Genomic DNA, 18,624 nt, shown 5'->3' with positions numbered 1-18,624 from the left:
TGATCACGGTCGGAAAGGGGAGAAAGAAAAAAAAGTCAAAGGTTCAACACCACGCTCGGCCATTTAGCTGGAAATTTTTTCAAAAAACGCCCGGTTGCGATAAGAGCCATGGAGTTTGGCCTGAATAGAGCTGTCACCCCAAATATGAATCCAATCGGGGACATCGCTTCCCTTCCACTGACTGGTCTCAGCAGCATCGTCTCCCATGGTTGTTGTTTATGTTTCGTTCCCGCCAGTGGCGGTTCTACCCTGAATTACTCCCCGGGCGAGACCCTCCTCTGCCCCCCCCCCCCCCCCCCCCCCCCCAATAGAGTCACTTTGTCCATTTATTGTAACTGAAAATACAGTTAGGAAATATTTAATAAACACAAATAATCTGAAATAAATATTATAAACTACAAATCACACAAATAATACACTAGAATAAATGTAACTGCAGCACTAAGAACAGAAAACACTAACTAAAACCTAACCTTTGTGGCCTTCCTGATGCAAGCTTGTCAATAACGTCATCATATGAAATCTGCTCCCCCCCTGAATGATTGATACTAACAACAGCAGGTTAGTGAATTGCTCCTGAGACATTGGTGATCTCAGGTATGACCTGATCAACTGGAGTTTTGAAAAGCTAACAGCAGCAGCAGCAGCAGCAGCAGCAGCAGCAACAGCAGCAGCATCAGCAGCAGCAGCATCAGCAGCAGCAGCAGCATCAGCAGCAGCAGCATCAGCAGCAGCAGCAGCAGCATGCTACCATCACAGCTTATTTAACATTATGAACTAATATACAACAATGAAACACAACAAAAACTTTGTGTTACAGCAGAGCAGACAGACACACGAATCATAACTAATGTTACAAGTTAAGGCAGAGCAAACATTTAAGAATAAATATCTTAAAAATGACGTTATTTGCAATATTTGGGCCTACTTCAGTTTTGGTCATGATAGACCAAACAAGAGATTTTTCCTCTGCAACGTTGTTGTTGTTGTAGGGCAGGTAGCATTCGAATTTAGAAAACGTGCATCTAGCTATGTGATAATACCCTTTTCTTTGTCTCTTTTCTCCTCTTCTTCTCTTTTCTTTCTAAATTGGGCACCAGCTTTGACCTTTTTTCTCCATATTTCAGATGTTTTTGCATTTAGCATAAATGTCCTGACATAGGTATCAAGTCTGTCGACTAAACCAACTGTCATCTAAGTGAAGAATTGTTTTTGTTTTCCCATTTTTTATTTGGGCATTTCACACAAAAATAACCAAAAAAAGCATGATTTTTTTATACCTTTTTTATACCCGCAGCCCCCCCCCCCCCCCGTTCGTCATACATTTCCAGAAGGAGCGCGTGCAGCTGCACCCAGGGGCGCCAATTCGCTACATGGCGGCGCAATTTTTATTTTTTCATCAAGCACTGAGCCGCGGCCCGCGACCGTTGCCCCCCTGGAAGAAGATCCAGCCAGGTTTGCGCATGCGTTTTGCGCTCCGTGCTCACCTCTCAGCCTGCATCCTTCACCCCGCGCCCCCTCCCTTCTCCTTCTTCACCCCGCGCCCCCTCCCTTCTCCTTCTCACACACATTTGCGTCTACTTCTCAAAGACAGGAGAGAGCGCAGCTGCGGGGCGGGGGCGCCGCTAGGTTTCAGGCTGTTACAAACTCTGTGATATAAGTAAACCAATAGTGATGCATAAAGTATTTTACAAGAGCTGAGCCGCTGGCGCCGCCCCTCCGTCATTTTTCCGCCCCGGGCGATCGCCCGTATGGCCCGTGCCTAAAACCGCTACTGGTTCCCGCCTACTTCAACGCAAAATGATGACATTTGTTGCGTATCGATGACGTATGGATCGGAATCAAGCCGCCTGGCCGGTCAGACGGCGGTCGCAATTGAAAAGATCAGATACGTTTCGGAATCAGGACGGCATACCCAAGTGGCCTGGGTCGCAATTGAAAAGATCGGATCTGTGTCGTTCAGACTGTCATGAAAAGATCGGAATTGGGTTGCATAGGGGCAAAAAAATCGGAATTGGGTCGTTTCAGCCTGCAGTGTGAACGTAGCCTTATATATTGAAATAAACAGCAATTACTATTTGTCAGAATAACCAATTTTACTCTTTGGTATCTTTTTTTAATAAAACATTTTTCAGAATATTTTTTATGTAGAGCAAGTCATGCATGTTATTAACTGGCCACTCAGATGCCCCAAAAGTCGTCTCTCATCAAATGTTCGAAACGCTAAACAGTGTGCTTTATAATCTTGTTTATGGAATAATTCTGGTTGTGCTTACTGATGTAACGGGGATTTTACGATTTTGGGAGGAACATGACACTGTGTCAAAACGTCAGTCTGTTTTGTTTTTTTTACGTGTTGCAAACAAGGTTGAGTGTTATAGTGAATGCTACCGCAACATGTAGGTATTGGAGTGTGTCTATTTTACATGTTATTAACAAGGTTGGGAGTAGTTTAGTCATAGTAACTTTTGTTTAAACAGTTTTAGTGTGTTTTTATTTGTTGCTAATAAGATCGGTAGTTACATGTATTGTTAATACACTAACACAGCTAATTTTCCTAATGTGTAGCGGGTTACAAACAGGTTTTAGAGGTACTGTGTGCATAGTTAATAAAGTGTGACTGACTGACTCTTTTGTCTCACTTAATGCACCTTATATATGACATAAATTCAAAATCAGATTATTCCTCGAAAGTACACTTTATAATCCAATGCACCCTATAGTGCAGAAAATACGATAACCCGCTGTTAAACGGTAGGTGTGTAGCCATCCAACTATCTAACTTCTGATTGGGGGGAGTGATTACCATTGAAATGTTAACTTGGACCAATTTGGACCAATCACTGCTTACTGATGTCGGCTCCAACATGGCATCATGCGTATTGCAAAATATGGCGACTGGGTTGACTTTGTTTCATTGGAACTGGAAGTAAGCCACTTTGTATGGATGATGTCACACTCACTCAGTAGATTTTTCATATAGTGTCAGTGGTTGTCACCAGTGTTTTGTGCATGAAAGACGGTAATTTCACTAATGTAATTTACAATTCATACATTTTGGGTTTTTTATATGCATGCAGTTAATATGAATTAGAATAAAAATAATTTGATCATTGTTAAACTGACTTATTAAGACTGTTTCTAATAGGGTTGGACAATGGGCCGGTGGAGGGTCCACTGAGATGAGATCTGCTGAGTCTTTGAGGAAACTGAAGTTAAATTAAGTGATTGATTTAAGAAAAAGTGACCCATGATGATTTTTGTCAGCCTTCACTTGCTTTGGTTTAGTACTTAAGTGGACTTTTGCAGAGCATGACAGCAGCTGCAGCCACAGCGTCCCACCTCTACCCAGGCACTAACAAAAATGATGGGATGTGACTGAGAAAGACATTTAGGAAAAATGTTCAAAATGTGCAAAAAATAACAAGTGTGACACAATTACATCCACCAAAGACTATTAAATAAACATGTTAAAGGACAGTGTGTGCTTCATCAGGATAAACATAAAAAAAACAATGCAACACGAGGATAAGAGGGTTTACACACAGATCCTTCCTCTTAACTGTCAAGCTTCTCATGAACCAAGACAACAACAAAAACATAAATAATTTTAGCTACAACTAGGAAAAATTAAATAAGTGTACCATAATAAATTAACAGCATTGACCCAAGACAACAAAATACGGACTTTTTCATCATAAAGGGTAATTTTCTTAAGATTGGTTCTGATGAGTTCATTTTGGGCTGAAGATGAAGGAAAATTGACTCCAAGAAATCACCAACACATTCCTGAGTCTCAATGAAACAAGTGTGCATTTTTAGAGAAATAAGGTGCTAAAAGTGGGACGGATGCAGATGAACTGCTCCAAGACTTTACTTTGTCAGACACTGCTCCCTCTTTCTACTTGTTACAGTGTCGCTCGCATCAGGGAAGGTCAGTTTAATTTTGTATCAGGGAAGACAATTTGTGAAATTCACCAAAGTTTATTTTCCTTTATCTTAAAACCCAAAAGCAGAATAAAAATAAATAATAATTTAAGCATGTCAAACATTTAAATAAAATATTCTCTAGAGTTATGTATCTTCAACTTCTTCATAAACTGATATCATTGCACCTGCTCTGGTAGTTTTTCAATTTTTTGTTAATGACTCCAAACGTCGCTAGCACTTCACCATGCCATTCCTAATCCAAATTCTTGATTTTTTTGGTAGGGTTAGCCTGTCTGAGAAGACAAGCAGTGACTTTAGAAAGAATAAAATCATCAGGCATTACCTGACGTCTGTTGACATCTTCTAAACCTGTGCAGTGACACAGGGAAATGTTGGTCTTTCACAGATCTGTAGACAATTATAAGTTTGTCATCAATTAAGAGAGCTACATAAAGATGGAGACTTTAGTTGGTTAAAGACTCGGGCCAATAATTTAGACAAATTTAGCATGTCACACTTGCAGCCTTCTAAGCATTGACTGTTTGGCCTTTGGATAATCATTTTTAGGTAACGATGTTGGGTTCTGTAGAGCTGTGCAGAGAATGCAATTACAGTGTTCCCTTGCTATATCGCGGTTCACCTTTCACAGTCTCGCTGTTTCACAGATTTGTTTGTGCAATTTTGCCTGCTTTTTTTTAAAAACCGTGCATTGCGTTCTGCACCCTGATTGGCTGATGAACACTACCAATTGATCTCTTCTGTACCGTTTCTCCTGTATAGAATGTGTTCAGTTTCAGTTTCCCGGAAGTCTCTGCAAAAAACTAGTGTGAATCGATGCTCACTAGATTGGCAAATATAGACCACAATGCATTGGGTTTGGAAAATTTTTGCAATTTTTTGAAAATTTAAATGTGTTTTAATAAAATATCAACGTTTTCCTCATCAGAACATAGTGGATTCATAGTTATCATAAAAGGCTAATTTTAATTAGATTTTCACTTTGTGAAATCAATGTCAATATATTTGCAGTTTAAAACAAAAAAAAAAAAGTAGAAAGTATGGTGTTCGAACTTCTTTTAAAATCCAGGGCATTATAATAGTCCAGCACTATATAGATTTTTAGGAGGTATTAGGGTGGACATTTGGACACAGCCAAAGTGTTCATGTCTGTCTGAGAAAAGCGTAAAAAATGTGTGGTGAGGAGTTTGACAGCTTTAAAATAGGCTTGATCCTACTGTGCAGATTTCACCAATTGCAGGTTATTTTTTAAATGTAAACACTGTGATAAATGAGGAAACACCATACATAGTTTTTACAGAAGGGCTGGCTGGTAGAGTCCACAGCTATGATGAAAAATTATAGGATGTACATTTATCAACACTTTGACTCTCCCTGTACAAGTCCAAAACCAGGGTAAAGCATAAAAAGAAATATGTGGTAATGTATGTGCTTACAAATGGCAATGGAAACTGACAAGTGCAAGAGGACCTGGCCGAAGACATCCACGTCCAGAACTGGGAGTCCTTGACTGGAACCAGAAGCACCCCCATATTGCTTGAAAAAACGTTATTTAAACTGCCGATCCTCACAAGTACGGTTTTTCCTGTTTTAAGCTATAAAGACCCACTACAATGAAAATTATTTTTTGGAATTTTAATATGTTCTTGTAGTATTTTTCTGATGATGGAGGACAGAATTTTAGGATCAAAACTGCATTTCTGAGTATTTCATTATTTAAATCAAATCAGGAGCAGACAAAAAAATGCTGTTTGAAATAGCTCTCAGTTGCGATGTAGAAACGGAAATGAGCGAGACAAAATCTTTTCCTCGTCTGAGCTGGAATCTGGATCAAAACTGTACGGCTGGTAAGCTCCAACATTGCTCACCATTTTTGTTGCACCGCTAGTGTTAGCTTGGGGCTGTAGGGTAGTGGGAGAGAGTGTAACCAAAAGGATGATGGGATATCAGCGGAGGCTTATTTCTGCGCCAACAGTCCCGCCCACAACTCAGTCGCAAGTCTTGGATGTTTCTGCGAGTTTCTCTGCACAAACATTGTCCTAGAAAACAACACAGGATTTTATGTTTTAGGAAAAAAGATGGCATAATCATAATTGAAAAACCACTGTGAAAGCTTTTACATTAGATCAAAATGAAATTTGGGTGGGATTTGCTCTACGTTTTGAACATTTTTGGGTTAAGGTTGGGGTGAGTTTCATATTTTTCACTTTCTGCCAATGATGTCAGGCGCCATCTTGTTTGCAACCAGGTCCCTCTTGTCAAGTGTGCTACCTTTTAATTATTTGCTTTCTCTTAATGTTTGGAAAGGCAGTACATTCCTTACAAGCCAAACTATGGAGTCCTATACTGTTCATAATTAAATAAATAAATATTTAATTCAATAAATAAATATGACCCCATGCAAATACACAATCAACTAATAAATCTCTCATAAATATATAAAAAGATCATGAAATTGTGAAAAACCAGCACACTGATTTTAAATTAGCCATTGTATTATTCAATATATTTCATTTTGCTTTAAAAACATGTTCATTATTTTAAAACAGCATTTTAAAATATTCATTTTTAATCATGTTGAATTTTACTATAATTCTGCCTTTTTTCAGAAGCTCATATTTCAAAATCGAATATTTTCCAAAGTAGCTTTGTTTTATTTCATGTTGCTGTTTTTCACAATGGCGTATTTATTTCATGAAGAGCTTTTTCAGCAGAATGGGTCTTTCTGTCAATCAGTGAAAGTGGGCGGGATCTAAACGCTCATTGGCTGATCCATGGAAATCGACTCATATTCCTCGATACCCGCTCAGCGGTGTGCCAGTCAGATAGATGACATATTTCAGCGATATCCGCGAGGCTTTGCTGACATTAGAGGATCAAATAGAGACAAACTATCTGTCTGCTGCAGAAGACGCAAACATCCACAACTCTGTTTTTGTAGTTTGAGGGTTTGTGTGGACCAAACCACAATGGAGCTCCGGTCGTCAACATCTTTCACACTCCTCATTCTTACGCCATTCACTCACAGCTCACATCGTGACATGTCGGCTCGCAGGAGGATTGACAGAGTGAGACCAGGCAGCTGTGCAAAGCGGGACAAGCCTGCTCGGGCCTCCTGAACCTTATGATATTTTTCTATTTTCAATGAGACAATGATTATAATCAGGTCCTTTGGTTTTATTTTTCCCTCTCAAGAAAAATGTTGAACCTTTCCTGCGATGACGTTTCTGACATCTTAACACTCTCCATGTACATTGTGCATCCATGCATTGTTACTGAGATAAGCACAAGCAACCGCTCCATGTGGCTATAAGGCTAAAAACATTAGCTTGTTGCCCCTCCCACACGCGGCATGGTGTGTTCATGGAAACTCCAGTTCATAGAAGCTTAGTGGAACTCCAACAACCGCTCAGCCTAACTTAGACCACTACTATACGTTCATGAGAAGATGAAAATTGCCAAACAGACCACAAAATCACCTGAATTATGCACACTCGCCCAAAGCCACTTTTATCCGCAAATTTAGAACCAAAACTGCCCAATTTCTTGTAACACTGTGGATGTGTTGAGGTGCATACTCCCCCTAGTGTTGAGGGGTGTGCATTGCGCCGTCACGTTTGCTGAAGCATCTTCGATCGATATAGTCAGGGGAGTAAGGGTGCTGCTGCTCATGTCTGGGTAAAGGAGTAGCCAATCACAAAAGTGTCTCTGCCTTGTCTAGTTTGATTGACAGACAGACCCATTCTCCTGAAAAAGCTCTTCATGAAATAAATCAGCCATTGTGAAAAACAGCAACATTAAATAAAAACAAAGCTACTTTGGAAAATATTGATTTTGAAATCCGAGGTTCTGAAAAAAGACGTACAATTATAATAATATTCCACATGATTAAAATGAATATTTTTAAAATGCTGTTTTAAAATAATGAACATGTTTTTAAAGCAAAATGAAATATATTGAATAATATAATGGCTAATTTAAAACCAGTGTGCAGGTTTTTCACAATTTCATGATCTTTTTATATATTTATGAGAGATTTATTGGTTGATTGTGTATTTGCATGACGTCATATTTATTTATTTAATTAAATATTTATTTATTTAATTATGAACAGTATAGGACTCCATACCAAACTGTTTAGCTAGAATATGGAGTTTTTCATGTTTGATCAAACGGATAAGGGTCTGGCATGGTGAAGTATTTACCATCTGTGTATGAGCTTCTTTTTTTCTCTGTCAGGAATTTATAAAAAAAAAAGGACATTATTAAACAGTCATGGACTTGATCAATCTTTTTCACAAATGTTTCTTCTGTCTTTATAATGGCCCTTTCTCGATTACAGTCTACAATCTGAAGTGTTTGAGCTGCCAAGTTTCACTCAAGGTACCTCTAAATTTACATCCCTCCTTCTGGGGTAAAGTAAACCTACATGATCCAGTCATCATCCTCTTTTTGTAGACAAAACTGTTCAACTCAACAGGCAAAACAGGTACAAACACACATTAAAAGCATCAGACCTGAATTTGTCACAACCATAAGACTGAAGCATTCATTCATTCATTTCTTCTAACTAGTGTTTGCATATTGTACTGTACATAGACTGATGGCGCATTCGGCTGGTCATTATAAACTGGCAAACTTTTACATTTACACAACACGAGCGCTTAAGCAGAAGGTATAATCATTCTGAATTCATGCTTGGGTGGAAAAAGAAACCAAGGAAATCTGAGGTAGGAAATTTAACACAAACTAGACTCACAGCATGCTTGAGCTTTGGCTGGATGTTAGAAACGTCTGCTGATTGACAAATGAGCAAGGCATCTATCCATCTTTCTGAAACCTCCCAGCTCATGTGGTTGGGCCATCTTGCTTTACAAAGAACATACATAGCTTTTATGGTGCAAGTTTGCCAGTTTACCTGTTAGTCTCTCTGCTTCATGTCATTAACTCAGCTCACTAACAAAGAAAACTCTCTATGATAGGGCAGCTGATATGTTCATCATTTAAGTTCATGGCTTTTAACCCTCCCTTTCCAGCCCCTGAGGTGCAGCCGGGCCAATCCAGTGTGCTCTTGGATGAACGTAGCCTTAGGCCTGCCTCTTGGGGGAGGGCAGGGTAACTAATGACAGAATGGAAACAGCATGATTCCTGTTAGGCCAGCTAACACTACAATATAGCAATCAGTTTGAGAGTTTATCGGAAGCACTGTGGACATGAAGAGTCACCAAATCGAGGTTTTCAGTGCAAGACTTCAAAGGCTACTTATTTTGTTAGTTGTTAGACCAATGTTGTCTTTGCGTGTTCTCTCCGGTCATCCAGAACAGTAAAGGGACGATTTTATGGATTAGAGGTTTTTCTGAGTGTGACACAGTCTGGCTTGGGTGAACTAAGATGAAGAACCCTTTTTGCTCTGGTTGTAGTTTTGGTTAAAGGTTGAACTGCCGTGGAGGTCAAAAAGCTCCAGATGAATTTAAAATGAGACACCAAGAAAGAGGGAAAGGGAGGAGAGATCCTTGTCCAACTTTCATCAGTCTGAAGAGAGATGCAGTAGCTCAGTTCACCCTGTGGCCAAAGGTAGATAAAGAAGGTGTCTCCTCCTCTTCAATGTGTCACTTGGAAAGTAGAAAATGGACAGAGCCTCTCCCATACCCTCTTTTACCCTACTCTTACCCACTTTTGCCAAATCTTTCTTAGCTTCCCGCTGTGTCAGAGCTGTGTTTCTCTGGTATCCTTGAATGCAAAAGCATCTGTGCATCTTGGAGTGACCCTCTTCTTTGGATTTCAGGATCTGCAGGTGTCAAGTCAGCCCCAGCAGATGGACAAACTCCTGAAGCAAAGTCTAATCCTGCTCCTAAACTTGATTCTTCTTCTGCCTCATATCCAAATTCTAAACCTAAATCTGAACTTGGATCTACGCTTGGCCCTGATACAATGCCAGAGCCGGCACCCAGTCCCAGCTCCGTCTCCAGATCATGCCGCAGGCTCTTTAAACCAGAGGTCCCGGGCTGGTCCTGGCTGCTCGTGATTACGGAGTCCCGTCCCTGTGCACAATCCAACGGCTTCAATGGGAATTCTTCAAAATCCTGGGAATTCAAAATCTGTAAGAAAGCAGATGAATCATCAGTGGATGTGGAATCTAATTCAAATGCATACAAGCTATGATCTCATGGAATGCAACTAATGGCAATATCCTTTTTAAGGACTATTTGTATCAATGTGAGTTAAATATATGATTTAAATATGATTAGCGCATCAGTCAAGGGTGGATGCCTCTATGGTCCAATTCATGGACATAGAAAATCACCTCACTGGGTAAAAAGGAGCTTGAGCTTGTGCCAGGCCGAACAGCAGTACCAGACTTCTTGGAGTCTCTTGAGAGAAAGCTAGATAACTAAATTGCTTTCACTGGGTACCCCCCCCCCCCCTGTTCTACTGGGAGGCTGAACACACTCTGGCAATGATAGTGATACCTGGAAAGGCAGGATCAAAGAAATAGTCTCCATGACCCTTTGAAATGCTTTGTTTTTGGTAGTTTGTGCCAGTCTGTGACAAAGTCGTTTATCTAACTGTCACCGGTCTATCATAACTCATCACTTTTAGACACATAATGCATAATCACAACATGTTTAAGACTTCTTTGATTTTTGTAATGTTTCTCACCTTGTCTTCCTGTTGCCCATGGAACAAAATGGTGGCCAAGGCCTTTACTTCCTGTTTAATAGTTGGGCACAGGAAGTGGAAAGAATTTGGATTTCTTTGTATATACATTTTGTTGTAATGATTTCAGTTGTTTGTTTATTTATGTATGTCTTTATTTGCAGGACTTTAACTGTATTATTTACAAGACATTTCTATCTTTTGTTGTAATTAATTGAAATGTTTGTTTAAATGGGGCTTCCTTCCTGGGCGTGGCCAGCCAATTAACTGGAGCCCATAAAAGAGAAGGAGCTCAGTGTGAAGGGGGGCATGTGTGAGCTGTGTGGCCAAGGTGTGAGACCAGCAGATAAAAACCTGGGGGCCTGTTTCAGAAAGGAGGTTCAACCAACTCTGAGGTTAAACTTAAACTCTGAGTTGGTCAATCGAGAGATTAACAACTCTGAGTTTTCTGTTTCAGAGATGCTGATCCGAGTTAGGTCAATCAACTCTGAATGGACTGATTCAGAGTTAAGCGTCCGCACCGCGACTATAAGAAGCCATTATCAATGGAGCGCAGATACTACGAGTCACCATGGCAACCGTGAAAACAAAGAGGTCTGCATATTTTTCGCCAGCTGAACTTGACGTGCTGCTGCAGAGTTACAGTGAATATGAGCACATATTCTGGAAGAAAAGCAACACCGCTGCATCTGCAAAACAGAGACAGTTAGCGTGGAAAAACACAGCTGCTCAAGTTAATGCGTAAGTTTGCATTTAAATCATTGTTATAAAATATTGGCTGTAATAACTTTTTAAGTAGCGTAAGGTGTGAAATAAAAAATGGGGATATTTAGGTGTACTTTTGAAGTGTTATTCCTGGTGTAATTGCATGAAATGCTGCATAGTGTACAGAACCAATCTGGGGGAAAAATGCATTTGACGTCGGTAATGTTTAGAGGACTTTTTTGTTAACCTTCCCCTCTTGGTCAGTTTAATATTAACACATGCAATTGTGTTTTAAAAGTGAACTTTTGTCTACTGTTGAACCTTTCGCTGCGCGAAGACTTCTCCTTTCTTTTCTCTCGTCTTTCCGACCGACCGTGGTCAGAAGCGCAGGGGAGATTTCCTTCAGGGCCGAAGGGAATTCTCCTTCGGGGTTCACTTCCCGTTCGAAACCCTCAACCTCCAGAGCGGATTAAGAATGACTCCAAAGCAGTTATTCTGGGAATGACACCTTCTCTTTATTTAACTAAGTGCTCTGTTCTCCGAACACACAATATATACCACGCACACACCTCCGCTCCGTGCTCACCCCCCCCCATCTGCACCTGCACTCGCCCCTCCCCTTCTCTCTCGTGGCTCGCACCCCGCTCAGCACACACACACTGCAACACTACCCTTGTATTGATCAAGTGGTATAGGTTTATATGGGATTAAGAAAGTAAGCAGTACTAGCAAATTGTGTTTCCAAAAATTAATTGTTACACTAATCTAATTCAATGTCCCTGATTTCATTTTCATGTAGATGCAATCCTGCAGGAATTAAAAGAACATGGCAGCAGCTAAAAATGAAGTATAAAAACATAATTCAATCATGTCAAATGTGAGCATGTCATGGATGTAGGCTTTGTTGACAATATTTGACATATGAAACATCTACATAGCAATACATATCTAATGTTGTTTTCATTGTATATATGTAATTGACTGCAACGAAAAACGGTAACGCTCAAACAAAAACGTATGGGGAAATGACAAAAAAATCGAGTCTTCTCAAAATCCTCGTACGAGGTAAATGTAATTCTCTATGAATTAATGCAGCCTCCTCGTCTATTGGGTCCTCCAAAAAAGGACAAGCCATTCTTGTCACTTAGACCGTCTCTGTGTGACGGAAATTTGGACAATGAAGGTTAAAGCAAAAAATACCGCTTCGTCTTTAAAAAGGGGAGGGGACCGGCAGAAACTTTGAGTTTAGAGGATAAAACCTGCTCCCGATCAGGTTAGGTTCACAGCGTAAGTAACCATGGACACTGACTCTGAGTATAAGTTACCTCTCTTTCAGAAACGGGGTTGACTTACTCTGCTTTCTCTGGTTTAACAAACCTCCCATTCTGAAACGGAAAACCCAGGGTTTCCCTGATTTCAGTGTTAACGCACTCAGAGTTTACACTTAACCTCCTTTCTGAAACAGGCCCCTGGAGCTGAACTTAAGTCATCTGCCTCCTTTGTAAATCAAGCCACTCTTGTCACATCACATTGTGACACAGTCACAGTTTTTCCAAAACTAGCACCGTATTTGAGCACAAGGGTGTCCATCAGTGCACCTGGCTTTAGAACACCTCAGCAGGATTCCAGTTGTGTCATCAAAATTTTTGTTGTGTGCCTTTCACACTGTGTAAAGAGATCTGGAGCTTTTAACCAATCACCACCTGGTGGTGCATTGGAATTAATGGCAGAGGAAAAAGACTGGAGATACTTTGGCAAACCCGTTGGAGCATATGCTTAGAATGTCTGGTTGAGTCCACTGTCAAGAGTTTTTAACTCCCATATGTGGGAGAACTTTGATTTGGTAAAGAAGAAGGTTGGAAAGTGGGCCATGCTTTTCATTAACATAGATGATTGAAGATGTGACAGTAAGCTCTCTGGTGCCTTTCAAGGCAGTAATTCACAAAACCAGGTTATGGTCACCAGAAGTAGGAAATGTTTTTAAGCTAAAGAAGGGGTTTTATTGAGTCTGGTTATTTTGTGAGGCATCTGACATGTATCAATAGTCCAAGCAGGATGCAGTACAGTCAGCTGCAGAAACAAAAGGTCTGGCACTGGGAGGAGTTTTATGAGGCCATGGTTTGGTTGGGGTTCCTAAGAAATTCTGGCAAACCTTATGGTGCTTCAGGAAGGTGAAGCTGTTTTCTAACAATACTTTCTACAGTGCAGGTGGTGAGCGGTTGAGCTTGACCATGTCTCCCCCTGGACATGGTCTACTTGAACCACTCCCGTCGGGCAGGAGGCTAAGGTCCATCAGGACCAGAACCTCACGACACATGAACAGCTTCTTTCCCTCCACAGTCAGACTCATGAACACTTTTTAACTCCTCCCCCCTTAAACTTTTCACTTATATGTCCAGTCACCAGTCTACTACCTGCACCTTGATCATCCCAATTTGCACTGTTTGCACTATTTCTATTTATTGTTCTGACCATTGTGTCATTTTTTTTTATTTTGCTTACTGTTGTTCATTTTTTCCATTCTTAAGTATTTTATGTGGCACAGTAGCACCGCAGCAGACTCCTATCCTGTGAAACTGCTCTGTTCACTGAAAATGGCAATAAATACTCCTTGAATCCTTGAAGGACAATGTTGAGAAGTAAGGAACACTTTGAGGACCTCCTGACTGTCGTTGACATGCTTTCTGCTAAGAAGGAAGGAAAGGGCCAATCATTACCCAAAATGAAGTCACTGTGTTTGTCAACCCTCCTACCCCCCCCCCCCCCCCCCCCCCCCCTTGGTGAAATTGGGGTAGATGAGATTTGTCCTGAATGCCTCAAGTCTTTAGCTGTCTTTGGTGACATACCTATAGGACATTTTGTGTTGGTTGGGGACAGTGCCTCTGGACTGGCAGATTGAGGAGGTGGTCCATCTTTCCAGAAGAGGGACTGGAAGCTGTCACACTTTTAAGCCTCAGTCTTTTTGAGGGTACAGAGGAGGAGGGTTAAGCTAATAGTCAAACCTGTGCTTCATCAGGGACTGTGCGGTTTTCATGACAGTCATGGAACAGCAGATCAGCTCTTCCATACGTAGTGTTTGAGGGTTCATGGGACTTTGTCTATCCACATGTGCTTTGTGGATATGGAGAGACTGTTGGATTTTTTCCTTCACTGTGACCTTCAGTGTTCTCTGAGGCAGCTCGCAGTTGAGCGTGAGGCACCTGGAATAGGAATCAACACTTCTGGATTGAGGGCATGGTTCTCGACTGTATAAAGGTGGTTTCCCCTCTCCAGGTATGTGGAGAGCTCTTTCCCCAAGCGGAGGGACGTGTGTAGTGTGAGATTGACAGGGGGATGGCAGCTTTAATGGGCTGTTGTATCCATTCAGTGAAGAAGGAGCTGAGTCAAATGCCAAAGCTCTCAATTTATTGGCCAATTTTTGTCACTACCCACACTTTTGGTCTTGAGCTTTGGAAGCCCCAGACAAAAGTGGTTAAAATATGTTTGCTCCATTGGGTGGCTAGGCGCTTCCTTACTGATAAAGTGAAGAGCTAGTTAGTAACCTGTGAGGAGCTCTGAGTAGAGCCGCTGCTCCTCCCCATCAACAGCCAAGTTAGGGTGTCTTTGGCAAAACTTTCTTACGACTTCTGTATGCCTTCCTGGGGAGGTATTCCAGGCATGGGAGGAATCACCATGAAAGTCCCAGCATGCCGTGGAGAGATTAAGGCTCATAGGCTCTAGGAGGGCTCAATTTAAACTGCTCCTCTTGTGATTTTCAATAAAGCAATAATCTAAGCATGAATCACTCTGCAGTGATGCCACAAAGCAATAAAATAAATTAAAGTAATCGAAAAAGCAAACAACTAAGAGTAAACTTGAGTATGAAAAGTATTATAATTATTTGGTTTACTTGACGTTTCTAGTAGTAAACCTTTGCGGGATATCTTTTCAGGCTCTATGAATGTCACCTGTGACAGTGAGGTCAGATCATCTGTCTGCAGAGGTGCAACAGATAGGGCTGCCCTTTCCCCTTGACCTTGTCTTGGACCGGGACCAGGAAACAATGAGGACTGCAGAAGAAACAACATCTCCTCTTAATAAATGGTCATGAAACCTGTTTTAAACACTAATTCAAATTTTAGAAAGTGTTTGCTTTGCTGATGTGCAAACCATTTTTTTACCTGATGTGGAGAAGACACAGCGCTATATGCTGGGGGGACCAGGGCCATCTGTCTCTGCAGCAGTTGCATGATGACGCTAATGTCTGCAGACATGCGACTCTCCAACCTGCACACAGAGGATTTTCATGCTCTGCATGTAAGTTATTCTGTGAATGCTCTTCTTATAATTCAGAATTTTCCTAAAAAAGAAAAAATTTCAACTTAAACTGCACGATAACAGTTTAAAACATGGACAGCCTGTTATGAGGCCATGAGGGTCCAAATTAAACAAAAAGTTGAGAATTTACTGTTTGGAGTTTTTTTTTGAATTTGCAGACAGTGAGAATTGCAAAACCAATAAATGTTAAACATGAATTAAACACAATCATTCTTTATTTGCCATGTGTTAAAAGAACAGGTTTCTCAACAAAAACCTTGATATGTTCTAAGGTCTTTCCACTGGCTGCCCGTCTGCCAGAATACAGACTTTGAAGTTCTGTTTCTGGTTTCTAAAGTGTTGAAAGGGTTTAGCACCAAAATACAGGATGGACCTCCTGACCCAGTATGTAACAATCAGACCTCTCTGCTCATCTGGATCCGGTCTTTTGTCAGTTCCTTGAGTCAACACCAAACACCAAGAAATGGTATTCAGCCTCTATGCTCCAAAGATCTGGAACAGACTTCCAGAAATCCTCAAATCAGTTAAAACACTCAGTTTATTTAAATCCAGTTTAAAGATCCACCTGTTCCCACCTCCATTTTATTTGTTTGTTTTGAAAAGTTTACATCCGCACTGTTTCTTTGGATGACTTTAAATTCAGTTCTTTTAACTTTCTTTAAAATCTTATTTTAACTGTCACCCCTATAATATTAATTTTAAATGTTTATCTTACTGTTTTATGTATAGTACTTTGAATTGCCTTGGTACTCAAAATGCGCTAAAGCTCCAAATAAACTTAAATAACAATAGTAATAATTAAATAATAATTGATACTTTATTCATCCCACAATGAGAATTTTTCTCTGCATGTGACCCATCCCCTGGGGGTGCGGCCAGCTGCAGCTGAGCCATGCTCGGGAGGCTGTGGCGTTAAGGGTCTTGCCTAAGGGGCCTCACTGAGTGATGTGAATTGCTCGCCATTGATGCGGTAATTGCCCCCAGTACCATTGCTCATTCCCCTCTGGGAATTGAACCCTGGATTCCTGCGTAGTAGCCTCTCACCTTACCAACCAAGCTACCCAGCCACTAACTTGCCTTGCCTTATGTAAGAAACACCATGGGGGTATTCCAGAAAGCAGGTTATGCTAGCTCCCATGGTAAGTTTGAGGCTAAGGAAGTTGATAACCTCAGCTTTCGGTTCCAGAAATGGAGGTATGTTTCAAGGTATGTCAAGTTGCCATAACAACTCATGCTCTGAACATAACCTGGTCTGGAGCAGGTTTAGTTGAAGGTTAGTTTTTTTACAGAGAGGTGAAGCAGCATGGCGTGTCCATTTGAAGATGATTTCGTGGATAAAGAAGCTCAGATAATACTTTTTCCACCATGAGAGGGTGATAAGACCACATATGGATGTTGGAAAGAGAAACTTTTTTACATTGTTGATCTAACTTAATTATTTGCTTCAGTTAAGATAAATCATTTTTTGTTAAGTCAGTTTAAAAATAACACGTAGTTTTCAGACAGTTATTTTACTTTCATTCAAATTAATTCAATTGAGTAGGTGTAACTTTGGTGCTGCTGTTAGATCGGCACCGCAAGGGATTGTGGGATACCATTCCATTTGCCTGTCTGGACGGATTTGGGTTTAAGTGTGGCTTTTTAAACAAATGTGTTTAGTTGTTTAGCTGTTTTACTGTGTTTTGCCGTGTTATTTTGTCCTACTTTGCTTAAGCCTTTGCACCATGAGTGAGAGGGAGGAAGAGGATGATGAAAGCACCCCTACAATCAAATAGTGTAATGACAAGGTTGGAAAAATCCTAAATGAATGTATGCACTAATTGCATATTGATTCATTCTTTTTATCGTTATAAAAGTGAGTTTATCTGCCGGCTCAAACTTAAACACATGAGAGTTCAAAAATTGTAATTCATTAAGATGGAAAAAAAATTATTGAATTGGACAAATATGACATTTAGTTAAATAAATATGTAAATTTGAGTTGTATAAACAATTATTGAGTTTTATATACATAAGAAATTAGGTTGAATAAATTTAACTCAATTACTTTTCATCAATAGAAGTAATTCATTTAAGTTGGCAAAATTGGACAAAGGTTATATATATATATGCATCACAAGGAAAACGGAAACAAGATCAGAAACTCGTGCGTTTACTTTGTCCTTCTACTACAAGCAGAAACTCTTTCTTTTGATGATGCAGCCGTGTTACTTTTTTGATGGACGTATAATCTTCATACGACGTCATTTAAATCTCAGATTCACCTTGTGAAGAAAATGGGGAAAAACAAAAATATAGACCCAGACTTCCTGCTGACGGTACCTGTTGAGCTGTTTCTGGAGCAGGTCCAGTCGCGAGTCCAGCTGGCTGCGTTGGTGTCGGCTCAGGCTATGCAGGGGTGTGTTGGCCAGTGGTGGGGAGACCAGGCTGCAGCTGGCGACTTCTTGGTACTGACCGGCCCCTCGGCTTTCTCCCCAGAAGCTAAAGATGTTGGACACCCCAGACAACGCACCTGCGTGGGTGGGGGTAGGGGGGTGGGGGCGGAGTCCAGTTAGCATGTTGTCTAAAACTCTGTGGGGGAGTTCTCCAGAAACAAGTGGTTTACAGTTTACCTGACAGTGCGTTGCAAGTGTTCCCAGTCTTGGGATCTCTATCACCTTCTGTGGTCTCGTTGAAGTTTAAGGGCGGGGCCAGAGTTTTAGGAGTCTCCATTATAGCAGGTGGAGCAAGGCTGCTGATGACTGACTCCTCCCCCTGTCAGAGCAGAACCACAGTTCACTAGTCTGAAGCTCCTACACCCCAGGCATGAGTGGGTTCTTGGTTCTAGCATATGGTGTTCACACTGGACTGTCTGTTGCTATTTGATACTAGCGCACGTAGAGGCTTAGTGTGAAATGTTGAAGTGGTAGAAATCGGAAAATTCATACTCCAAGTTTTTTTCTTTGACAGCTCTATTCCGATACATCAAAGACTTGGTGTCATACAGTTCTGGCACAG

At 40.8% G+C, this 18,624-nt stretch overlaps 1 protein-coding gene across 2 annotated transcripts in view; it reads right to left on the bottom strand.

Moving 5' to 3' along the window:
• Positions 1 to 1,138: 1,138 nt before the first annotated feature.
• kcnh2b (potassium voltage-gated channel, subfamily H (eag-related), member 2b) overlaps positions 1,139 to 18,624 on the bottom strand; it is a 347,590-nt gene continuing 330,104 nt past the window's right edge. For both annotated transcript variants that reach the window (XM_011488663.4, XM_078938299.1), the window contains 5 exons: positions 18,240 to 18,381; positions 17,950 to 18,139; positions 15,471 to 15,576; positions 15,258 to 15,359; positions 1,139 to 10,046 (listed from right to left, as the gene is read on the bottom strand). In XM_011488663.4, the coding sequence (XP_011486965.1) occupies positions 9,639 to 10,046; positions 15,258 to 15,359; positions 15,471 to 15,576; positions 17,950 to 18,139; positions 18,240 to 18,381 (948 nt within the window). In that variant the 3' untranslated portion in view covers positions 1,139 to 9,638. The remainder of the gene's footprint in view (positions 10,047 to 15,257; positions 15,360 to 15,470; positions 15,577 to 17,949; positions 18,140 to 18,239; positions 18,382 to 18,624) is intronic.

The sequence above is a fragment of the Oryzias latipes genome, chromosome 20, assembly GCF_053564925.1.
Source record: "Oryzias latipes strain Hd-rR chromosome 20, Olatipes_Hd-rR_3.1".
Classification (NCBI taxonomy): Eukaryota; Metazoa; Chordata; class Actinopteri; order Beloniformes; family Adrianichthyidae; genus Oryzias; species Oryzias latipes.
This window is presented reverse-complemented; position numbering and strand designations above follow the sequence as displayed.